General features: G+C 40.5%; 1 protein-coding gene across 2 annotated transcripts in view; it reads right to left on the bottom strand.

Moving 5' to 3' along the window:
- Positions 1-27,004, bottom strand: part of LOC126161735 (DNA-directed RNA polymerase I subunit RPA2) — a 248,276-nt gene that overhangs the window by 149,241 nt on the left and 72,031 nt on the right. For both annotated transcript variants that reach the window (XM_049917771.1, XM_049917770.1), the window contains exons 7-9: positions 16,458-16,714; positions 14,137-14,250; positions 13,845-13,973 (exon numbers count right to left, since the gene is read on the bottom strand). In XM_049917771.1, coding sequence (XP_049773728.1) covers positions 13,845-13,973; positions 14,137-14,250; positions 16,458-16,714 — 500 coding nt within the window. The remainder of the gene's footprint in view (positions 1-13,844; positions 13,974-14,136; positions 14,251-16,457; positions 16,715-27,004) is intronic.

The following is a 27,004-nucleotide window of genomic DNA, read 5'->3' as shown; positions in this document are numbered from 1 at the left end:
ATAATATTAAGCTCTGTACAACACATCATGTTGAGCAATACTGAATCTTTGTTGGCTGTTCGTACACCTACAGAAAAATAACAATAACGCTGGGTTTGAAACTGCATTACAACAACAATATCGTGCTTCTCACATCGTCACTCGTAAAATTCTTGCAATATTTAAGCTGAGATATAGAAACAGACTTGAAAGTAGTCTACAGCATGCAGTATGATGTGGAATAAGTGATTCCAACTACATGTGAAACAAGCAAATTTTATATTCTGGAACTACTGTACAAAATTTGCAATAACTACGATTCTCAACAAAACATATGGCAAATACAACAAAATTATCACCATTAATTTAATTATTTTTGGTTCACTGTAGACATAATAAAGTACATATCCAGCACAAACTGACGGCACACAGACAAACGCAGACAGTTTATCGTATTTTCGTCACTCAGATTGCCACGTAATCCTGACTTATTTAGTTTCATAATCAAAATAAACCTTTCCCACATATATGTCGATCCAAACAGTGATATAACTTTTGCAGCCTCATTGTGGAGATGGGGAAAAACTTCCCGAGGAAAACCTTCGTAAAATTCCTGGACAGTTTTTACGTAAAAAAAATTTGTCCCTTAAACGGGAATTACACTGCAGATCGATCAATTCCATTTGCAAATGCACTGGAGTACTTTCAACTGAAACGGCAAAGGGTCTAGAAAATAGTTCAAAAACAGATGTCAGACTGGCAGTGTCCTGAAAAAGTTTAGAAAATTGTGCCTGTAGTTCCTTCAACACAGAAACGAATTCATCAGAATTTGCGTTCTCTCTGACTTTAGAGAGCGTAGGGCAATGGGCGGTATTCATTTTCATGAGTTGTTCCTTCCACAGTGTAAGTTTCTTATTGAATGCATCCACTTTTTTCATCAGATCAGAAATAAGCTGCTACTCACCTTGCAAAGTCTTATTGAGAGCGTTCAACTGTGCAGTCAGATCAACTAAAAAGGTGAGGTCTGCAATCCATTTTGGATCTTCTAATTTTGGCTCTGCCTTTCCTTTTTCCTTCAGGAACTCAACAATAAATACTGCCATCCCACTGGAACTTATACCAACATAATTTCTCCATGACAGACTGTTGTCAGCAAAAAAGGAATTCACAAGAAAGAAAATATCTTTGCCTGTAGTCCTTCCTCCCTTCCAGAGCTTTGCAAAATAGGAAGTCCTCTTGCATTTCATTTTCATAACAAAAATTTGTACAGAAACCAGATGACAGTTATAAGAGTCGAGGGACATGAAAGGGAAGCAGTGGTTGGTAAGGGAGTGAGACAGGGTTGTAGCCTCTCCCCGATGTTATTCAATCTGTATATTGAGCAAGCAGTAAAGGAAACAAAAGAAAAATTCAGAGTAGGTATTAAAATCCATGGAGAAGAAAAACTTTGAGGTTCGCCAATGACATTTTAATTCTGTCAGAGACAGCAAAGGATTTAGAAGAGCAGTTGAACAGAATGGATAGTGTCTTGAAAGGAGGATATAAGATGAACATCAACAAAAGCAAAACGAGGATAATGGAATGTAGTCGAATTAAATCGGGTGATGCTGAGGGAATTAGATTAGGAAATGAGACACTTAAAGTAGTAAAGGAGTTTTGCTATTTGGGGAGCAAAATAACTGATGATGGTCGAAGTAGAGAGGATATAAAATGTAGACTGGCAATGGCAAGGAAAGTGTTTCTGAAGAAGAGAAATTTGTTAACATCAAGTATAGATTTAAGTGTCAGGAAGTCGTTTCTGAAAGTATTTGTATGGAGTGTAGCCATGTATGGAAGTGAAACGTGGACGATAAATAGTTTTGACAAGAAGAGAATAGAAGCTTTCGAAATGTGGTGTTACAGAAGAATGCTGAAGATTAGATGGGTAGATCACATAACTAATGAGGAGGTATTGAATAGAATTGGGGAGAAGAGGAGTTTGTGGCACAACTTGACTAGAAGAAGGGATCGATTGTTAGGGCATATTCTGAGGCATCAAGGGATCACCAATTTAGTATTGGACTGCAGTGTATAGCGTAAAAATTGTAGAGGGAGACCAAGAGGTGAATATACTAAACAGATTCAGAAGGATGTAGGTTGCAGTAGGTACTGGGAGATGAAGAAGCTTGCACAGGATAGAGTAGCATGGAGAGCTGCATCAAACCAGTCTCAGGACTGAAGACCACAACAACAACAACAACAACAACAAAACTAGAACCTGGGAAACATTTCTAATGCCACTGCTCTCACCAAGGTGTAGGGCATATTTTGGGCTATCACGAAGACAAGGTAGCAATTGATTTTTCATGTCAGTGACTATTACATCAATATGATGAGCCACGGTATCATCTAAGAGTAATATCAGACTTCAAGCTCTCTTCGAATCTTTCTCAATGCATTTTTTGCTCATTTTGATGACTATTGTAAGAAGTAATTTCTCACTAATAATGTGTGGTGACCTGGATTTTGCAGTAAAAAAAAAAAAAAAACTAAACTCCTCTCGAACAGGCCATGAAGGCCTAATGGTACCAACCGGCCACCGTGTCATCCTCGGCCTATAGGTGTCACTGGATGTGGATATGGAGGAGCATCTGGTCATCACACCGCTTTCCCGGCCGTATGTCAGTTTCCAAGACCAGAAGTTAAGTAGAATACCTCTACGAATGCTCTTAGGGCTTTCCTAGGGACTGACACTTGCTTTCCCCCATCTTTCAAGGAAATACAGCTGGTCATGTATTCACTGACAATCTTCTATGCTGGATACATGTGCTGAGAAGGTTGTAGGCTACTAAGGGTATTGCGCCAGATGAGAAACTGTTTGTCTGGAAGATGCCTCATCTGCTCCAGTACATTTAGGATCATGGGGAGCTCTGCAAAAGTACAGAATATCCTGGAGGAAGGCAAATCCTGAAGACATAATTTGGGAACACTTTAGAATTGTCAATGGAAACCTCTTGTTTGGAACAATCACCGTACACAAATTTAAAATTGTGATGCTTCTCTTAATGTTAAATAACAAATTGAAATATGCAATATGGATTGCAATTTTTCTTAAAATTCATTAAGTCTAAAATAATTCTGGGTCTCTTTATGAGACAAGATGGAGATCTGCTCCAGACTTCGTGCAGAACTTTAAAACCAGCCACACCCATCTTTAAAGCACAATCCTTTGCACAAATCCCACATGACCTTGTTACTCATTGTCAATTATGAAAAAGCCGTTCACTGGTGACCTAGCAACAGTAGGAAACACAGGTGTGTATGGCACAGATACTGATTTACAGGCCTGTCACACCATGACGACTTGTCACCTGATTTGAATCAGTGGCTCTCTAGCAGAGAGGTTCAGTATGGGGCTGGTTCTTAAAAGGCCCCAGTGGCTAACCGAATTCCTTCATGATGCACCACATTCAACATTTTTAAATAAGTGGGTCCTGCAGACCCATTCACTGTGCCCCCTTGAATTGAGATCACATGAAGACCCTAGAAAACTGTAGCAGTCATGCAAAATTTAAAATTTTCCTGCCAAATTAAATGTTCAAAGATGTTTCAGGATTACAGCCAATCATCATAAACTTCACTCCACAATATTTGACCTGGACAACTGCCAGTCATCTTCAGGTTAGCAATCGAAGACGGACAAAGACGTTCTCCACTCCGCCTTATATATCGTGCTGATAGTATATCCACGTAAGCATTAGAGTCATAGTGCACAGTGACAGAAGGACCACCCTGCCCAGTGGCAGTGTCATCGCTGGTGGAACTGCAGGGATCAGCTGTCTTCAATGTTGCCGCTCACCGCCGTTATCAGAGTATTCTGGCGTCTTCGTTAGAGCAAATCTCGAGATGACGGGATTGCATGCATTATCCAAATGGTAGCTGTTGTCGCAGTTAATTAGTTTTTCTGCAAATGCATAATTCAACGGATTTTTTTATAACGAAGTCCCAGAAAGACATTGCTGTGGCCGAAATTTATGTTTTGTCATACTCCATTGAAGGTACATTGGAGATACAATATTCCGCAACTGCAGACTTGCTGGGTTGCAGTAAATTCCCATCTTCTGCAATAACAAATCATCCTTGACTGATCCCAGCAGGTCTGAAATCTTAATCCACTTTCTGGTTCTTGGTTTTAGCTGGAAATATCCTGTTTATTTGCCGGGTCGAGTACCCATTGTCTCGGAACACTGTCCTTAAGTGTGCAAGCTCTTTCGGTAAACTATCTGCATCCGACACTGTATGGGCCCTGTGTACAAGGGTTTTAAGCATACTCATGATTTGGGATGGGTGATGGCAACTTGAGGAGTGCAAGTACAAATCAGTGTGAGTGAGCTTACAGTAAACAGAATGTCTGAAGGAGCATCACTCTTACATTAAACCAAAACATCGAGGAATGAGAGACTACCATCTTCCACTAATTCTATAGTAAATCGAATGGTCTCCTGAATGGAGATTAGGTGATGTAAAAACTCCATTAACTTATCTTCTCCGTGGGGCCACACAACGGAAGTATCATCCACGTACCTCCAAAAACCAGTTGGTTTGGAAACCACTGATTCAAGTGATCTTTCCTCAAAATCCTCTACAAAAAGTTAGCCACTTGGGGAGACAATGGGCTGCCCATGGTGACACCGTCTGTCATCAAAATATTCTTGATTAAACATGGAATAGCTTGAGGAAAGGGCATATTGAAACAAAGCAGTGATGTCCGACAAACTGTTTACCAATTAGTGCCAAGGAATCAGCAAGAGGTACCTTTGTAAAAAGAGATACCACATCAAAATTCACTAGAAGATCCAAATTACTTAGGTGGAGAGCCCCCAGTCTGTTGATAAAATTGGCAGTTCCTTATATGATGTGGGCATTTGCCAACTAATGGCCTCAGCAAGAAAGCAAGATGTTTAGATAAATCATATGTAGGGGTGTCAATATTACTCACTATAGGCCATAAAGCAAGACCTTCTTTATGCACTTTAGGAAGACCATACAGCCTCGGTGGTATGCTGCCATGTGGTCTTAACCACTTGATGGTCACTGGAGATAATGAGGGAGAATTCAGGAATGTACATGTCTTCCATTGCACGCGTACTGTAGGATCGTGATCCATCTTTCTGTACATAGTATCACTAAGTAATCCATATATCTTCTCCAAATACAAACTAAGAGGTAACAGAACAGATGAGTTACCTTTATCAGCCTTCAGCACCACTATGTCCAGATCCTCTAGGAAATTTCTTAGTGCATCCCTTTCTTCAGAGGTTATATTACTGCACTGAGGAGGAGCTTTCAAAAGAGCACAGTAAGTTTCCCTTCTTATTTCTTTGGCAGCGTCCATAGGAAGGTGTCGTACAGCTTCTTCAACAACCACTCCAGAAACTCATCAGAGGTGTAGGTGCATAACTGAGTCATTTACCCAAAACAGACAGCATTGCAACATCTACATTCTTCTCGGTGAAGTTAACAATGGAACGTCATGCACTTATTCCCTGTGGTGATGACTGTTGTGGTGCCAAGCAATCAAACTGTGACATCTGCCGAGAACTTGCATCCTTATATATCCTGTCAATCTCGGCTGAAGTCACTCCATTCAACACAGGCCCATGATACAGGAGAAAGAAGTGCTGATGTATGTAGAACAGTGGTTCTGAAATGGCATTCAACCTTCATCTCATATAACAGATTCTCTCCTTCACAATAGCACGACTCGCCTTCCCCGTTATCTTCCATGCAGTGGCCATCTTAACAAAATATGTCATGCTGGCACATTTTGGTATTGTGCCATGGTCCCGACATCTCACTAAAAACTTAAAGAACTTAAAAGTTTTGCTCTCTTACCATGTAGCTTGTCGAAACTTCTTACACGTGAGGCCATCTCCTCCCCGTAAAGGCATTTGATGTAAAATTTAAAATTGCAGATATTTAAAATGCAGAAATTTTAGTCTGTACCCCATGAACTGTGGCTAAGCCATTTTAAAATACTGAGTGCTTTTTAGAGACCGACTATTCAGATCCCTAAGGTGTGGAAATCACATAAGTTTAGAGTCAAATGTGGGCCCCAGAAACCTCACAGTCTTTAAAATTAAGATCAGTGTCCCCCATCCGCATCTTCGGATAATTTAAAACAGAACACGAACAGTTAAAAAGGCCACACACAGACTTCTTGGTTGAGAAATTAAAACTCCTCTTCTCTGGCCATTCTTCCAATCATCAAAGAGTCATTTGCAAATGATGAGTTGTTGTTGCAAGGCTCGAGGAGAAACAAAATACAGCGAAATTTTCAACAACACTAGACAGGTTGTTTAACCTTCAGTAATACATTATTGATTTATTAATTGATACTGCAAAGACCGTAACACTTTATACCCCATCTTGAGGGACACCATTCTCATGCTCAAAGCTGTCAGAGAGAATGACACTGACTCATTATCTAAAATAGCGTGGAGAGAGGAAGGGCATGTAAAGATGGGGAGACATCCTCAATTCACAAAGCTGCCTGATGAAACTGTGCTTCCAAGCAGTACTGTACAGGTCCCAGATGACAAAAAATAGACCCATTAGTTGATTCTGCTGCTGCTTCCAGGAGGGGCACCTTATCAAGGTGGAGCGATACCTCCCAAACCCACACTGGAAGTGACTAAGGCAGTGGCAATTGACCATCACCATCCAAGATCTTTCCCAAGGATCTAGTGAGGGCTGCGATAGCTATCTAGGCATGTATGATACTTTCTTGGGGTTTAGAGGTCGAATTAAAAGTGCTTCTCACCAGGAGTCGAGAAAGAATCATGACACCAAAATGTTTACAAGGGAGAGGAGGACTTCCTTGCTTCACCTTGTAAGGTCCCATAACATACTCTAATGGACCCTACTGTGATCAGGTACTAACGTGTCACAAGCTGCAGGTAATGCAAAATCTAGCTCCCACGTGGAAAAGGGGCAGTTGTATTCTTCATCAGTAATGGAATTGAAGTCTCAACTGTCCCTCTCAGCAGCCATCCTGTAGTGTCAGGAAGTGGAATTCTGACTGGCAGTGGCAACAACAGTGACAAAATAGGCAGCCGTAGTCTGGGAAATGTCTCATGGGTTGATCCGGAGAGTTCCAGTCCCCATTATAATAGCTACTGGGCACCGCCCTCCCCTCCCCAAAATCCTCTTGATGGTCTCCCATACATATGTACTTTTAGGGAACGGTTTATAGTGATTGGGAACTGCTGCCATTATCTCTTTTTGCTATCACTAACGATTCATTAACATTTCACTCGTTACCTGAAAGTCTGTGATGCTCTCTTCTATTGTCCAACACCTGAACCTACACAGAGCCACCCACCTGGTCCTGATTGCAGACCAGAATTTGTTGTTCCACCAAGGGACAGGCTATCTTTTCAGCTGCCCTGAAGACTGTTCAATTGATGCTCCAGCAGTATTGTGGATCATCTTGGTAATATAACCCAATCATTTGTGGAGAATGTCAAGAGATTCAAGCACAGTAAGTTGGCTGTAAAGTGTCCAGTCTGCTCTACTGAGCACCCAATGTGGCAGCTTTCTTTCGAGCACGACTCTGTTGGTTGATTCGAGGGAGGGGACCAAACAGCGAGATTACCAGTTCCAACAGATTAGGGAAGGATGGGGAAGGAAGTCAGCCATGCCCTTTCAAGAACCATTTGCCTGAAGCAATTTAGGGAAATCACCAGAAACCGAATCAGGATGACTGGACACGAGTTAGAACTGTTGTCCTACTGACTGAGAGTCTGGTGTGCTAACCACTGCACCACCTTGCTTGGTGCACTACTCTGTCTGGAAGGTAAATCCAGATCGGGAGTTGATTACTTGAGTACAACTAGTTGACCATCTCCCTTTCAGTGATGTGGGAAATGCTGGAGAGCACATCAAGAATCAATTGCAGCAAATGACTGTTGCAGTGCTGAAGTGTGTGTGGTGTCTCATAAGCACATGAGGATATGAAATATTCACAACTGTCCTACTGCTGGGGCAGGTTGTTGCAGAACCTTAAAGCAAATAAAAATCACTACAGAGAAGGAAGCATCAGGGACGCAGAATAAAGATTTCACTGATAGCCTCTTTGTCTAGTACCCCATGTGTGTGTTGGTAGAGTGATGATACTATCAACCAATTGTGCTGTTTGTAGGCTAGTTGTCAAGGAGAGAAGTGAGGACCGGTATGCATTGCTTACAAAAATAGCCACTCTTCCTTTGGCTCTCTTTCCACTTTGGTCATCCTTTTTGTGGAGAATGCAGCCACATAGCACAGGGGTGTCACAAAGTTTAAAATGTGTCTCGTGAAGACAGACACATTTATCTGTCATAAAATAATCGCTCGTTCAGATGTGTCCTGAAACCATTCCAATGAAATGTGAAAGACCTCTTAACAGTAATATTTTCCTCTGTGTTCCCCTGTTATTCTTTTTGGGTGTGGAAATCATAGCAGGGAGGGGGGCTTCCTTGAGGAACTTGCTGCTTCCCTCAGGCAGATGTCAATGTCTGTACCATCAATAGTATTGTCATCATCTGATCCACAAGACATGATCAAGGTTGATGGTCTGATGGTTTCAGATCTGTTCACTTTGGCTTGTTGGTTTTTCTCCCCAACAAGACCGCTTTAGTGGAAGAACGTTTTTGGTTCCCTTCTTCTGCCTGGCACGAGAGAGTGCTTCTCTTTCCAACATTAGGTTCTGCTGCCACAATATTCCGGGTGTAGGAATGCTTGGTGGTTTGACTTGCTGTGTAGGTTTGCAGCTACACTGACAAATTCAGTAGGTGTACTCTGCTCAGCTGTCAACATCTGGATGGCAACACTAGTTTTCTGAAAATACAGGGGAAAATAACTGCTTGAAAGTGCATGGCTGTGAAGCGAAGTCTTAAAATATCTTCTTCATACCAGAATATGAAATGCATTGTATCACTTTACTCTCATGGATTTTCCTCTCTTCTGAGAAGACAGAACATTCTTTGCTTTAAACCGGATGTGCTAGGGAGCAAGTTACACAAAAGGGTGGGGCAGTGTATTGAATACCAGGTTCATGGCCACTGGAACTGCATCTTCCACACACAGCCTGACTGTTGCAAGCCATCGTGGTGTGACCGAAGCATTGACATTCAAAGTACCATACTGGAGCAGAGAAAGTCTGCTGAAATGTACTTCAGTAAACTTGATGCCAGGATACGAGATGCTGACTTCTGAACCTCACTATCAAACTCTTTTCACCAAATTTGAAACTTCGTTGAGCCTTTCACTTTCCCACTACTGTTGGAGTTGTTTGGTATCTACAAGGTGGTCCATTGATAGTGACCGGGCCAAATATCTCAGAAAATAAGCATCAAACAAAAAAACTACAAAGAACGAAACTCGTCTAGCTTGAAGGGGGAAACCAGATGGCGCTATGGTTGGCCTGCAAGATGGCGCTGCCATAGGTCAAAAGATATCAACTGCGTTTTTTTTAAAATAGGAACCCCCATTTTTTATTACATATTCATGTAGTACGTAAAGAAATATGAATGTTTTAGTTGGACCACTTTTCTCGCTTTGTGATAGATGGCGCTGTCATAGTCACAAACATTTAAGTATGTGGTATCACGTAACATTCCACCATTGCGGATGGTATTTGCTTCATGATACATTAACCGTGTTAAAATGGAGCGTATACCAACTGCGGAAAAGGTCGATATCGTGTTGATGTATGGCTATTGTGATCAAAATGCCCAACGGGCATGTGCTATTTATGCTGTTCGGCATCCTGGATGACACCATCCAAGTGTCTGGACAGTTCACCAGGTAGTTACGTTATTTAAGGAAACAGGAAATATTCAGCCACATGTGAAACATCAACCACGACCTGCAACAAATGATGATGCCCAAGTAGGTGTTTTAGCTGCTGTTGTGGCTAATCCGCACATCAGTAGCAGAGAAATTGTGTGAGAATCGGGAATCTCAAAAACATCCGTGCTGAGAATGCTACATCAACGTCGATTGCACCCATACCATATTTCTATGCACCGGGAATTGAATGGCAATGACTTTGAATGTGGTGTTCAGTTCTGCCACTGGGCACAAGAGAAATTACGGGATGATGACAGATGTTTTGCACGCATTCTATTTAGCGATGAAGCATCATTCACCAACAGTGGTAACGTAAATCAGCATAATATGCACTATTGGGCAACGGAAAATCCACGATGGCTGCGACAAGTGGAACATCAGTGACCTTGGCGGGTTAATGTATGGTGTGGCATTATAGGAGGCAGGATAATTGGCCCCCATTTTATCGATGGCAATCTAAATGGTGCAATGTATGCTGATTTCCTACGTAATGTTCTACTGATGTTACTACAAGATGTTTCACTGAATGACAGAATGGCAATGTACTTCCAACATGATGGATGTCTGGCACATATCTCGCGTGCAGTTGAAGCAGTATTGAATAGCATATTTCATGACAGGTGGATTGGTCATCGAAGCACCATACCATGACCCACACGTTCACTGGATCTGACATCCCCAGATTTCTTTCTGTGGGGAAAGTTGAAGGATATTTACTATCATGATCCACCGACAATGCCTGACAACATGCATCAGCACATTGTCAATGCATGTGTGAACATTACAGAGGGGCAAACTACTCGCTGTTGAGAGGAATGTCATTACATGTATTGCCAAATGCATTGAGGTTGACAGACATCATTTTGAGCATTTATTGCATTAATGTGGTATTTACAGGTAATCACGCTGTAACAGCATGCATTCTCAGAAATGGTAAGTTCACAAACGTACATGTATCACATTGGAACAACTGAAATAAAATGTTCAAATGTACTTACGTTCTTTATTCTAACTTAAAAAACCTAACTGTTACCAACTGTTCGTCTAAAATTGTGAGCCATATGTTTGTGACTATTACAGCGCCATCTATTACAGAGCAAAAAAAGTGGTCTAACTAAAACATTCATATTTCTTTACATACCACACGAATATGTAATAAAAACGGGGGTTCCTATTTTTAAAAAATGCAGTTGATATCCGTTTGACCTATGGCAGCGCCATCCAGTGGGCCAACCATAGCCCCATCTGGTTTCCCCCTTCAAGCTAGACAAGTTTCATTCTTTGTAGTTTTTTCGTTTGACACTTATTTTTTGAGATATTTGGCCTGGTCACGATCAATGGACCACCCTTTATATCTGTATGTCCTGCCATGTTACAGCTTCCTTTATAACAATTGAGCCTAGTGTCCAGCTCACTAATGACGGCATTTCTGCAAGTAGTTTGGCATTTAACAGCTTATTTTCTTGGGTAGCTTTCAGTGTCTCGATCAGGAGTGCACCACTGTGCAGCCTCTTGATAGATTTAAGTCACCCTTCAAGTCTACCTAGAACTTCTTGGGTGTAAAAAGGTGACAATTATTAAAAAAAACCTTTGACACATTTAACAACAATAAACACATTACTTACCATAAGTCTGGTCTTTTACTATTATCAATGTTACCCATATTCATATTCACAGACGTCTCAGGTGGACTAGCTTTTGGGGTCTCTTTGGGGTTTGGGTGTTGATACTGTCCAACGGACCACTGAAACCGTTGGGAGTAGAAACAGGAATTTAGGCTTAATGTAAGTCCCATGGGCAGCTAGGGGAGTCAGTGAACACACAGACAGAGACTCACTTACCAAAATAAGCCTTATACCATTGAGATGCAGAATGTTTCCCATAGCCTGCCAGCTAACAACTATTCTACCTCAACAGCCATGCATCTCATCAGTGTGCAGCACACCTTGAGTTTGAGGATTTCTTTTATAAAGGTTTTTACCGTCTTTGTGATGCGGGTGATTGAGGAAGATCCCCATTCCCTGTGACACACCACTTTTCACTGCTGCACTGCACAGTGGTCGCTGAAGCATGCCCAGAGCTTACAGCTAAAGAGAACCAGTGGCATTCAGCAGTCCTCAGCTCAAGAAACCCAGATATGTGAAGCCTGTGCACAGCAAACGAATGCTAATCCTCCTGAGGTGCTCACCATTTAGAAGGACACAAGGAGCACGTGTGACTTTATCAAAAACACCATGAAAGCAGCAAGCATTAGCAACCCCCCCCCCCCCCCCTCCAAATCTCTCCTGTAATATTAAGAAGTGGCAGCAATAGTTTTCCAAGCATATGAATTATACAAGGGAGAGTCAAAACCAGAAGCAATGCTCACACATGCATTGTCATTTGTCACTACAAGGCGTGTGTGGAAAGTATCGTTTTGGAAAAAATTGTTTTTACGATTTTATTTTTACAAGAAAGATCATTTCTTAAACTATTTTTCTACACAGTTCCACCACTTTTCAACATTTGTTACAGCAGGAAACCAACTCTTCTATGCCCTCATCATAGAAAGATGCCACCAGTGAAGACAGCCCTGCTGAAGACTGGTTTTTCAGTCATCATCGCTGTCAAAGTGCCATCCTCCAAAAATCCTGCTTCAAGTTCAAGAACATATAGTAGTCAGAAGGTGCAAGATTGGGGCTGTGCAGTGTGGAATGGTCAGTCAAGTCATAGTGTTCTTCATGACAATGCAAGTCCCCATTCTGCTGGCTTCACTCAAACCCTTATTCAGCAATTCGGTTGGGAGCAGTTTGATCACCCACCATACAGCCCCTATCTCACACCTTCTGACTACCACTCGTTCTTGAACTTTCTGCTTGAATTTTGGAGGAAGGAGCTTTGACAGTGATGACAAAATGGTGTTCAGCAGTAGTTGTCTTCACTGATGGCATCTTTTTATGAAGAGGGCACAGCAAAGTTGGTTTCTCACTATGACAAATATCTGAACAATGATGGCAATTATGTAGAAAGATAGGTTAAGATACCCTGTTTTTGGTAAAAATGAATTTGGTTTGAAAAAATGCTTCTGTGAGTTGGTTTCCAAAACAATACTTACTTTCAGGACGTCTCATAGGACAGGCAACAGCTGGAGTGTAATGCAAGGGACAAAGTAAGAGAGAGATGTCACAAAGTAATCTGTCTTTTCCAGCACAGAAAGCATTCTATGGTCACCTTGTTTCACGCAGACTGCTATAACTTTTGGATGATTCTTTCAACAAGCTGAAGCATACACACACACACACACACACACACACACACACACACACACACACACACACACACACACAAACTTGTGCGTGTTATATTGTACTGGTATTTAAGCTTCTTACAGGATTTGTACAAAAGCTAGCAAGTTTTCATTCTTTTTTGTGCCTGACAGTGACTCAACATCCCTAATATTCAATGAGTTGTCTCCTTTAATCCTTTAGTATTAACAGTCTGCCAGAATTTTCATTACCACATTCTTGGTCCATTATTTACATTGATAAAAATCTTACAGGATTACCATGAAATCTGCTATATTTATGTAAGTACAACCACAACAATTTTTTATAATACATTATAAAATATGTCACAAGTTCTTTATAACATAAATTTTGGTTTTTCCACTTGACAGCAATGTTTAACTATGTACTATTCATGCGCACCTACCAATAACTTAAAAAATTTGTACTGATTGTGTACTAACAATAACCACTAAAATGGAAAAACACAGGAGTGCAGTGCATCATTCCCTCCTCCATCAAATGGGGTAACATGCACAGTCCCATGAACAAGTACACTGCAAATCCTCAATTATGTTCTGAATTAACATTCTGTCTACTACAAAACATATACAAAAATTATTTGAGAGGAAAAAAGTGAATACCAAATTACTGTCAAGGTTGCACAAACTAGAAAAAATTTACAGTATTAACGTTATTAATGCATAACTAAACGTGATAAAAGAAGCATACCCCATGCATCTGGTAGCAATTGCCTGACTTCTGTTGTTCTCATTTCTTGAAAGAAAGATCCTCTATGCACTGCACGAAAATGAGACATATAGCGCATACGGTTGATGTTTTCTGCCATTATGGTAAGCCCTAAAAAAAGTTGCACCAAAAAGAAATTAGAGATAACAGAAAAAAAATTCTTTTGTAGGAGGCAATGAAGTTATCACTCACTAATGGACAGAATAATTACAACTATAATAAAATCAAAAGATATAAATAATTTTATGATTTATTTCACATTAACAGGCCTTACCTTTGTCTTGCATTAAACCAAGACCAGACTGGGTTCGCAAGTTCCCAGTGGAAATAAATGATGTTAAGGATGATTCAAGTTTTCCTGTTTTTTTAATTGCAAGCTGCAGTTCGGCTGAAAAAGATTTAATAATACCAGTAAGTTTTTGGCTTTTAAATATGATTTCACTTTCATTAACAACTATATTTACACCTATACTCCACAAACCATTGTGAAGTTTACTGTAGAGGGTACAGCCCATTGTACCAGTTATTAGAGCTCTTCCCACTCCATTTGTGTATGAAGCACACAAGGAATGATTGTTAAAATGCCTCAATATGCACTGTAATTAGATTAATCATGTCGTCGAGATCCTTGTGGGAGTGATACGTAGGTGATTGTAGTATATTACTAAATTCCTCACTTACAGGTGGTTTTTGAAACGCTGTAAGTAGGCTCTCAAGGGAAAGATTGCCTCTATCTTCAAAGTGTGTGCCAGTTCAGATTTTCTCAGTAACACTCTCCCACGGGTCTAACAAACCTGTGACTACTCGTGGTGCCCTTCTTTGTATGCAGTCAACATTCCCTTTTAGTTCTCTCTGGTACAGATCCCGTAAGTTTTAGCAATATTCTAGGATGGGTTCTGTGAATGTTTAGTAAGGAGTCTCCTTTGCTGGCTGATTGCATTTTTCTAGTGGCCTACCAACGAACCAAAGTCTGCCACCTAATTTAGCTACACCTGGATCTATGTCAGCATTCCATGTTATATCCCTACTAACTGTTCCATCCAAGCTGTGACTCGTTGATACTGTAGTCACAGAACAACATATTTTTCGTTTTTAAGTGCAAAATTCTACATTTCTGAATACGTAAAGCAAGTTCCCAATCTTTGTATCAATTTGAAATCTTACTACAATCTGACTGAAAATTTGTGCACCACTTTTCAGATGGTACAGCATTACAGGTAACTGCATTATCTGCAAAAAAATATTATCTGTGACCTCATAAATATACAATAGGAACGGCAAGCATCTTGACACAATTTGATGGGGTAGGCTTGACATTACTTTTACATCTGTTGACGACTATTTATCTTGATGTGTCCTCCCTAACAAGATATCCTCAACTCAGTCTCACATTTTATGTGATATCCCATATGATCTTCTGTGATATTTACAATATAGGAGTTTCAGCTGAATCCAACCCAAGCCAAAAAGTATAATATGAGGGCATGGTGAAAAATAAAGCCTTCGAATTTTTTATTCAGTTCTCAATATAAGCTGGGGTATTACATGTCATGCATAGTACTTAATCAACTTGCCCACACCACTGACACAAGATGCAAACCCTGCAAATAGAGGGCTCTGAATTGTGGCATGTGACATGGCAGTGTGTAACTTAACTATGCCAGTGCATTAAGAGACCCACAGAAAACTGAATAGCACAAATTCAAAGAGTTCATTCACACACAGAGCACCCTTTGCTTCAGCACGATAATGCCAGACCACACAAGTGCTGCGATATTTGCAACAATCTGATGACCTTGGGTTCACTGTCATCGGTCATCCTCCAAACAGCCCCGACTTGCCTCCATCCAATTCTCATTTGTTTCCAAAACTTAAAGAACACACTCAAGGACTTCACTTTCATATTATTGAAGCAGTGCAGAGGTGAGATTGTCGTTCCATCAACACAGTCAAGCGTTCTACTATGACAATGTTAACAAATTGGTCTCCCATTAGGAGAAATGTCTGTCACCACAGTGACTCTGTTGAGAAATAAATGTTACGCAAAGGATAGTTGCAACTCACTTTATAGCGGAGATGCTGAGTCACAGATAGGCACAACAAAAAGACAGTGTGTGGCTTCTTCACCTGCCAGAGATGGCAGTTGTGTGTGTGTGTGTGTGTGTGTGTGTGTGTGTGTGTGTGTGTCACCTTGTTGGCCGAAAGCCTACTTTGTGACAGTCTTTTTGTTAGCATCTCCACTATAAGGTGAGTGGCAACTATACTTTTCCTGATATTGTTACATTCCACCCTGGATTTTCCATTGCTTGAGAAATAAATATGTAGAGAATAAAGACGTAGAATGTTAATAAAGTTTGTTAATTAAAATGCTTTAACAGTTTTCACATAAAAAATTTGGAGGCATTACTTTTCAGCACACCCTTGTACCTCTTGGGACTTTCTGTGTAAGATTAAAATATTTATCCAGCAAGAAGCATCTCCTTAGTTACTAGTCTCATAAGGCACATTGTGCTGGTGAGAGATGTAATTTAATACGTCACTTAAGTGTTACATATGTTAACATCTAAAGGATGAACTATAATACAAATGACTCACGCAATTTCAACATAAATCCAGGTGTTGATTCTGCTTTTTTGAGGATGTTCATCTTAAGTCCTGACAACCAGCTTTGGAAACGATCTTTGAGTACCTGAAGATACAAATGTCCACCCAGCAACAATTCCTGTGTCATCAAACTGTCACCACCTTCAATACAACATCTGTCTGCCACAGCAGAAAATAGCTTCTGAGTCATCAGTACCAGGATGTTAAATTTGTCCACAAAAGAAGATACATGAATAGCTATGTATTTTCTGTAACAAAACAACACACTTTTAAATATCACATACTTCACTCACAGAGAGAAAACTAGTACCACACCTACATTACAAACAGGTTAAGTAAAGATGCTACCCCAATTATACATTACACTGAAATAATTGAGTTTATAGACTACACATTCACAGTCTCATTTTGTGCATACTGTGTACTACTCATACAATATTCACTTTACAAATTCATTGGCAGCTGCTACTCTTCAGCAGAATGTATGAATTTTCACTTCATAGGAAATAAATACCGTGAAATACGAATGTTCACTAATTACCACAGTGTGGTATTATAGATGTAAAAAATGGTAAAACGGTGAAAAATGATGATTTAAAATAACAGTTAAAAAGCCAATATAAGGCATACGAAAGACAGTTTTAATGTTCTGTCAATGTCAATGTCTTAAGAGACAGCGCACAAGCTCAAATGTGAGTTACACCAAAGCAAGAAAACAAATACAAAACAATCACATATTAATCAAATTACACATGTAGAATAACAGATTTTACAATTTTTTAAACAATAATATGCAAACAACATGAAATTGTCAGTTTTTAATGAAATAAAGTGAAATCTCTGATTTTTAGAAAAATAATGAGAAACTGACAGTTTTTATAAAACTTCAAGGAAAACAGCAAAAACACATCTTAATTCTGAGGATATTAGTAACAACTGATAGCCATTTAATGTTGAAATTACAAACTGACTTCCTTGTCATGACAGACTGTAATGTACAACACAGTTTAAAGTAACAATTCATTTTCTGCATTAAGAAATGAGAACAGAGATGTTTTTGCATCCACTTGTTGCCAACTTCAGTGATAAAACATTGTGCACAAAGGAACTGTGGCTGTTATGGTTGAATGCTGTGTTTTATTACTGTTAATGCGTATTTTTGTAACAAAAGTACTATTATTGAACATACTCTATTTGTCTACACATGTGAAGTCCTATGCTGTACTTTCTGGCTGTTTATGTTCAGACTAATATCAGGAATTACTGTAGGGATCTTTATCTCAGTTTCTATTAAATAGACCAATTCACAAGAAGATTTACGTACACAATTTATAAACACTTCATGGAAATTGTCTAAACTATGTTGAGTTACAGTCCCTGCTGCTGTGGAAGAAATGACATTGCCATCTAGCAGTAGAGCTGCTACAACTCTACAGAACAGCGAAGCTTGACCACAATTCCTCTCCTACCTGTTGGTCTAGCGATGAAAGTGCACACCCGGAAACCCAAAAGTGACAGGATCGAATCCTGGGTAGACCAATGATTTTTAACTGTGCTTTACCCTTGCTTTCATATCTTATGGACATTCACTAGAAACAAAATGTGGTTCGGATTGCACATTAAACAGTATATTTCCTTTCCCCACTTGGATATTTGGCTAGTCACCACAGTGACTTGCAGCAGGCCACTGAGGCACACACTATTATTGTTACCAGAATCTATACAAGAATACATATACTCTCCTTCCATTCACGTTATAAACTGAAGCCCCCACTGCCTTTTACTGCCTGTATGTGGAGGCTAATCTCAGTAACTACAGAAGGAATTTTGATGCTTGTACCAGACTGGCACTGAAGTCATCATGTTCTGAACAGCACAAATGTTATCTTTTCCATATTTAATTGGTGTTTGGAGTGACATCTCTTGATGATTATTATGTTCCAAAACAATGCCTGTTGATTTGTGTGTGTGTGTGTGTGTGTGTGTGTGTGTGTGTATGTAAATATATCTATTTAAATATGTATACCTAAAAACAAAGATGATGTGACTTACCAAATGAAAGTGCTGGCAGGTCGACAGACACACAAACGAACACAACATACACACAAAATTCAAGCTTTCGCAACAAACTGTTGCCTCATCAGGAAAGAGGGAAGGAGAGGGAAAGACGAAAGGATGTGGGTTTTAAGGGAGAGGGTAAGGAGTCATTCCAGTCCCGGGAGCGGAAAGACTTACCTTAGGGGGAAAAAAGGACGGGTATACACTCGCGCACACACACACATATCCATCCACACATATACAGACACTGTATATGTGTGGATGGATATGTGTGTGTGTGCGCGAGTGTATACCTGTCCTTTTTTCCCCCTAAGGTAAGTCTTTCCGCTCCCGGGACTGGAATGACTCCTTACCCTCTCCCTTAAAACCCACATCCTTTCGTCTTTCCCTCTCCTTCCCTCTTTCCTGACGAGGCAACAGTCTGTTGCGAAAGCTTGAATTTTGTGTGTATGTTTGTGTTCGTTTGTGTGTGTGTCGACCTGCCAGCACTTTCATTTGGTAAGTCACATCATCTTTGTTTTTAGGTATATTTTTCCTACGTGGAATGTTTCCTTCTATTTTAACTATATTTAAATATGTATGTATACAGGTTGTTGCAAAAATACTTTTACAAACTTTGGTGACAGGTTCCTTAAACTAAAACAAGGAAAAAGATTCATACAAGCACAAGTCACAAAATACTCCATTTTCGAGTTATTGGTGAAAGTTTACAATTTAGGTGACTGGAGCTCATCAACACAAACTCATAATAAGCACTCAAAATGTCCTCCTCTTGGTTGTTAAACATGAATGCACTCATCAAATAATGGACCGTTGCACCCTTTCTAATCATCCCTGATGGTTTCAAATGGTTCATAGGCTCCCATGACATGTCAATGAAGAGTTCCTGCACCCACGTGGTCTGATGCGTACACCAATTGCTTGAGGTGCTCCCAGAAATAATAATTCAAAGGACCGAGGTCAGGGGAGTACACTGAGGCCATGGTACTGGTCCTCATCTACCAAGCCATTTTTCATGGTACCAATACATACCAGGAAGTGCATCTTGAATACTGAGACTGACATGTGCTAAAGTTCCACTATGTGTGAACCACATATTTCTTCTTTGCTAAAGTTCCACTATGTGTGAACCACATATTTCTTCTTATTTGTATGTAATGGAGGGTGTTTATTCGTATAGTCCCTCTAGAGAATATATGGCTTGTTAGTCACCTGCAATTTCAATCCACTCATTAATCATAAACTGATGCTAATGTCTAGCCTGTATTGTAGAATACGTATTTGTTGTGGGAGTTTGTTATTTCAACTCTTCCAAATGTTGCCTCATTTGTAAACAAAACTGAAGAGACAATGGATTGGCAGTTTGTGCAACAAACCATTGGCAAAAGTTCTCCTGTGTTGGGTGATCAACAGGCATAAGGCCCTGCACACCAAAATGATACAGATACATAACTGGCTTGCGAAAGATGCTCAATTTTCAGCTTTGGGATGTACCACATGCCAGGGTCCTTGTCTTGTGCTGTTACCTGGCTCTTTTTCAATAGCCCCCTGAACATGCTCCTCCTGGTCTGTGGTGCTACAGATCCTATCTCAGTATCAAGATGACACACAGCATCAAAAGTTGGACAACTCAGCTGTCTTTAGGCTGGAAACGAATCTGATACATCTGCACAGCCTTGTGTCCATTACCATTTGCATGGCAATACATAACAATATGTCTACCTGCTTATGAAATGAATATCCTGCCATATTTGAATGGAGCAGTTTCAGTTAACTCACTACCTATAGTATATGCACACAACAGACACAATGAAGACAGACAAATGACGAACGTTAACAAGTCTCCCTGGCAACACAATGCCGTCTAGGATACAATGAATCAGACGAGTGCATAGATGAGTGAAGTTGTTGGATTGCACCTGGAAAGATATTGAACATCAACTTTCATTAATAACACAAAAATGAAGAACTGCTGGACATTTGTTTGTATGATGTATTTTCCTCGTTTTGGTGTGAGGAAACCATGTCCAAAGTTTGTAAAAGTATTTTTATGTATGTATAGATGTATATCTAAAAACAAAGATGATGTGACTTACCAAACAAAAGCGCTGGCAGGTCGATAGACACACAAAAAAACACAAACATACACACAAAATTCAAGCTTTCGCAACCAACGGTTGCTTCATCAGGAAAGAGGGAAGGAGAGGGAAAGACAAAAGGATGTGGGTTTTAAGGGAGAGGGTAAGGAGTCATTCCAATCGCGGGATCGGAAAGACTTACCTTAGGGGGGAAAAAGGACAGGTATACACTCACACACACACCCATATCCAACCGCACATACACAGACACAAGCAGACATTTGTAAAGGCAAGAGTATAGATGTATATCTATACATATATAATACATGTCTGCTTGTGTCTGTATATGTGCGGATGGATTTGTGTGTGCGCGCGAGTGTATACCTGTCCTTTTTTCCCCCTAAGGTAAGTCTTTCCGCTCCCGGGATTGGGATGACTCCTTACCCTCTCCCTTAAAACCCACATCCTTTCGTCTTTCCCTCTCCTTCCCTCTTTCCTGATGAAGCAACCGTTGGTTGCGAAAGCTTGAATTTTGTGTGTGTGTCTATCAACATACCAACACTTTCGTTTTGTATATCTATACATATGCATGTATTTATGTATGTCTGTATATGTATAATCAAACAATGGGAAATCCAAGACAGAATAATGACAATATTATGAAGAGGATAGTTTGCTAACCACCATATAAAGGAGACGCTGAGTTGCAAACAAGCACACTCCTACACATTTGAGCTTTCGACCAATGTGCCTTCTTCTAAGGTAAAAAACACACTTTCATACAAGCACAAAACACACACACACACACACACACACACACACACACACACACACACACACATGACCATTGCCTCTGGCCACTGGGACCGGACTGAGTGCAGCAAGCAGCAACTGTGCCTGATAGGAATGCATTCTTTGTGTGGTGGGACAAAGTGGAGATTGTGGTGGGGAGGAAAAGGGATAGTAGGGCAGGTGAGGGGGAAGGTGTAGTGCTGCTGCATGTGAGAGTGTGGAGTGTCTTAGTGAGGACTGGGTGGGGCTGCTAGTTGCAGTAGGGAGGTTTGGGGGAGAGGGAGGCTGGGGGGGGGGGGAGGAGAAAAGTGGAGGAGGGGAAAACAGAGAGAGGCTAGTGGATGCATTGATGGAATAAGAAGGCTGTGTAGTACTGGATTGGGAGCAGGGATGGGGATGGGTAGATGAAGAACAGGAACTAGAGACGGTTAAAACCATAGGGGTCACGAGAAATTGTGCAGGGAGGGTTCCCACTTGCATAGTTCATAAAAGCTGGTGTTAGTAAGAATGATCCAGACAGCACAGGCTGTAAGGCAGTTATTAAAGTGAAGCATGTTGTGTTGTTCAGGAACTGTGTGGTCCAGCTCTCTTCGCCAACATTCATGAGGGCAGACAGCTTGTTGGTTGTCATGGCCAGGTAGAAAGCAACACAGTGGCTGCAGCTTAGTTTGTGGATCACGTGACTGCTTTCACATGCAGCCCTACCCTGCCCTTAATGAGAGAAGATATGCCTGTGAATGGACTGGACAACTGTAATCCACTACCAAAAAAGCAATCCCAACCTTACGATCCTACCTGCTGACAAAGGCTCCACCTCTGTGATTTTGAACCACAGGGAATAATCAGCGAAGGGACTGTGCTATCTGTCAGATACATCCACCTACAAACTCTGGCACAGTGACCCCGTTCCAGAGATCCAACACGATCTACAGTCTCTCCTCAAATCTTTAAGGCCCAGCGTAGAACATCTCCCCCGAGTCTAACTCTTTCCTCATCCCTACCAATCCCTGCACTCCTACCTTCTAAAAGTCTATAAACCCAATCACCCAGGACACCCCATCATGGCTGGTTATTGTGTCACCATTGACAAGGGGAGGGTGTGGGATGGATCTCACCAATTTGAGTCAAACTATGTGAGTAAAAGCAAGTATATAGCCTTTTGAAGTTAACCTAAAATATTTAGTTTGAGTGGGCCGTAGGAAAAGAGAACATGCTCTTGAAAGTTTTTTATTACTTTGTGAGCAATGTTTCAATAATAACTGTGCAGTTAGTGGCGTGACGCAGTCAGTAAGCATATGGCGTGATAATTTGGTGTCTCGAGTTCAAATCCCACTGCTACCCATTTGTTGAATTATTCACTGTATTTTATTCCTCATAATGTTAAGTTTTCAATTATAAAATTTAAATATAGTTTAACAGTTCAAGTTATATCCATAAAATTAACATGTACAATTTACAATTAGTTATGCTTATTTTAATTTGAATAGCGAATATAGTTAAAAAATAAATTTTCATAAGTGGATACAGGCGTATCGAAGCACAGTGCATAACAGGATGCAGTAATTAAAAAAAACCCACAGGAGAAAACTCATTTGATACATAAAACAAACTTGTCACAGCTAAGGACCAAGAAAATACTACAATGATGACATGATATCCTAATTTAGACCTGGGGCTGATTTTGTTTGGTAGCCAAAGGACACACAAAATGTAAAATAGAAGGAAAATAATTTTAAAAACCACTGAGGAAGCCACAACTGAGGTTTGCGTGATAAAACAAAACAATAATTTGTGTATTCGCAAAAAGGTGGACTCATCCTTTCATTACAATTTTTTTGCAAGCACAGGAACTGAGCTCAAAACTCCAATATCATATGAGAAGAATATTCATCTGGATCATAATCATCATCATTTGCATCTGTACTTGAAGAAGGCACCTGTTACAAATAAAATAGGACTGTATAGAGCTGTATGTGGACACAGAGAGAAAGAGAGAATATAAAAAAAAAATCAACATACCTCTCCAAAAAGATTTTGTTCATCAGGTTCGGAGTATAACATTAAATCTTCATCATTTACTATGAAATTATCAGCAATCAGTTCAATAACTTGCTCTGCAATTGCTTGACCTGTAGCTACTACTGCAGGACCCACAGATACAGGAGGATTGTTGATTATAACGCCATTTTCTTTATAAATTGAATAAGTGTAACAAAGAACACAGTAAATATTTTTTTAATCTTCATCAAAAGTTTTAATTACAATGTTTTCACCAGTCACTTCTCTGGTAGAAAATTCTTGCTCGGTTTCCCTTTCCCAGGATACTAAGTTTTATGAAAAATAATCTCAGACACTAGTCAAAATGATGTTCACAACTGAAGTGACCTTTGCAATATTTCAGAGAACAGCTGAAAACAGGAATCTTCAGAAATGAATCATTTAAAAGCAATCCCGGTTTAAATTTATTCATTGTTCAAATCAAAGTAAACACAACTAATTGGAAATTGCATATATTAAGTTTATATATGTAAACTGAACTGTTAAACTACATTCAAATTTTATAACTGATAGTTTAACATTTCAAGGAATAAAATAAAATGAATAAAAAAAAAATTAGGTACCAGTGGGGAATGAACTCAAGCTGCCGAATTATCACTTTGTACAATTACTGATTGCACCACGCCACAAGCTGCGCAATCTTTATTCAAACATTGCTCACAATGCAATAAAAAACTTTGGAGAGTGTATTCTCTTTTCCTACAGCCTGCTCAGGCAAAATATTTTATAAACTTCAAAAGGTTATATACTTGCTTCTACACTCACAGTTTGCTACCCATAATCTACCCTCCTATGTAAAAGACATCAATTCTTTCCTCCATCAACTCTCCATAGTTCCTGTTCCTTACCTACACAGCACCCTGCTTGTCACTATTGATGGCCACTCCTCCTACCCTACACTATATAATATCCACAATGCCTATGGCCTTACCACTATTAACTACTTTTCCCAACACCCGACTGACTCCAAACCTACAACCTCCTTCCTGATCACCCTGACGAACTATATTCTCACCCAAAATTACTTCTCCTTCGGAGGCATCACCCACAAACATATCTGTGGTATCAATGGGCACCTGCACCGCACCATGACCCATCCATGGGTCACCTAGAAAGAGCCTCATTAAGTACCAGGAATCCCAAACGTCTCACCTGATTCAGATTTATTGACGACACATTAGTGATCTGGATTGAGGGTGAGGCCACCCTAGACACAGTTCTCCAGAACCTCAACACCTTCTCCCCCATTCACTTCACCAGATTTCCCTCAACCCACCATGCCACCTTCCTCGATGTTGACCACTGCTTCAGATGTGGCTACAACGGTACAACCATCCATATTAAACCTGCCGACCATCATTAGTACCTCCACTTCTAGTGCTTCCATATATTCCAAAAAAAAAAAAAAAAAAAAGTCCCTCTCATATAGCCTAGCCACCCATAACAATCATGTATGTTGTGAGGAGCAGCCCCCCTATAAATATACGAAGGATCTCATTAAGGCCTTCACAGAGTGCTATTATCCAGCCAACCTTGTACAGAAACAGAGCTGCCGTGCCTTGCCTTTTCAGTAACCTACCATCTCCCACATACCCACTGTCCGCCAATAAAAGCGAATCTCTTTCATAACTCAGTACCACCCAGGACTGTAGCAGCTGAATCACTTTCTGCACCAGGGTTTTGACTACCTCTCTTTGTGCCCTGAAATGAGGAATATTCCAGCCATAAACCTTCACACCCCTTCCACTGTGGTATTCCATCGGCCAATGAACGAAAGTAATATCCTTGTCCATTCCTTCTCCATCCCTGCACCAAATCCCTTGTCTCATAACCCTGCAGTAGACCTCAATGCAAGACCTGTACCACCACCACCACCACCACCACCACCACCTACTCCAGTCCATCCACAGGCCTGACCCATCCCATCAAAGGCAAGGCTACTGTGAAAGCAGTCACATGGTCTACAAACTAAGTTGCAATGACTGTTCTGCTTTCTACGTGGGCATGACTATCAACAAGCTACCTGTCCGCATGAATGGCCTCCAACAAACTGTGGGCAGTTGCTGAACATGCCGCCCAATATAATGTGCTTCACTTCAGTGACTCCTTTATAGCCTGCACCACCTGGATCCTTCCTATCAGTACCAGCTTTCCTGCACTGTGCAGGTGGGAACTCTATACATATACCCTATGTTCCCCAGCCCCTACAGCCTCAAACTACACTACTCCCTGCCCCTCACCTACCTATCCTCTTTCCCTGATCCCACTCCAGTACTATACATCTTTCTATTCCATGAATGCACCCACTAATCTTTTCCCCCCTTACTTCTCTCCTTTACAGTCCCTCCTCCCCACCCCCCACAAACATTCTGAGTGCACCAAGCAGCCGTACCCTGCCCTATCACATACCTGCATACTCCCACAAGCAGCACTATCCCTTCTCCCAACCCTATCTTGCTACCCCTCCCTCTCTCTACCCCAATCACCTCTTTATCCCTGCTCAAAAAAAAAAAAGCAGCACTACCCCTTCTCCCACCCCTACCTTGCTACCCTTTCCTCTCTCTACCCCAGTCACCTCTTTATCCCAACCAACCATAGACTGCTGTCCCATCGGGCACAGCTGCTGTATGCAGACTGGCCTCACTGTCTACAGGCAACGGTATTGTGTGTGTAAATTGTGCTTGCGTGAGTGTCTGGGTGTTTTTTACTTTAAAAGATGGTGTTTCGGCTGAAAGATTTGTTGTGCCTGTCTGCTACTCAATGTCTCCCCTATACATTGAGTACCAATCTATCCTTTTCATAATATTGTTGCATATTTATAATACTTTTTTTAAGCCTGCTGTAAACGTATTTTAATATTTAATCTCTATTCAGAGAAAATCTAACAATTACATTGACACACACACACACACACACACACACACACACACACACACACACACACACTCTTTCAACACATCACCATGTCTGTGACACCAGTACAAGAAAATGGGACAAGAGGATGAAGTGTATTCTGTAAAGGGTGATTAATTATTATAATAAATGTATGGCAGTCTCAAGAAAAAACATTATAGAAATGAACGACAAGCCCAAATTGCCACATCCAAAATAATACAGAAATAGAGCTTTTTTTGGTTGCAGAGACATAGCATGTTCTGCAGCCTGTTTACACTTGACAGAGAACACGTTTTTAATCAAGAATACATTTTCTTTGTGTTGAACAAGCTTTGTGTATCTCTGTTGGTCCATTACAGCCAAGAGACATTGGCTGGTACATACTTTTCAATTCAATAAACTTTACCAACAGCCATACACTTTAAAATATTGTCTTGTAAAATGACAATGCACAGCCAAGAAGTTATGTCCGTACAACCTCAGGACTATCCAAGGACTTCCCTATCACAGTCGGCATCCATCAAGGTTCTGCATCATCATCACTTCTGTTCATTCTCATAATGGACACTGTGACAACTGATTTGCACCGGCCATTACCATGGACGGTACTTTATGCTGATGATGTGAAGTGGCAGCAGAAAACAAGCTTGATCTGCA

This window comes from Schistocerca cancellata, chromosome 2 (genome assembly GCF_023864275.1).
Source record: "Schistocerca cancellata isolate TAMUIC-IGC-003103 chromosome 2, iqSchCanc2.1, whole genome shotgun sequence".
Classification (NCBI taxonomy): domain Eukaryota; kingdom Metazoa; phylum Arthropoda; class Insecta; order Orthoptera; family Acrididae; genus Schistocerca; species Schistocerca cancellata.
The sequence above is the reverse complement of the archived record's forward strand: the minus strand, read 5'-3'. Positions and strand labels throughout refer to the sequence as shown.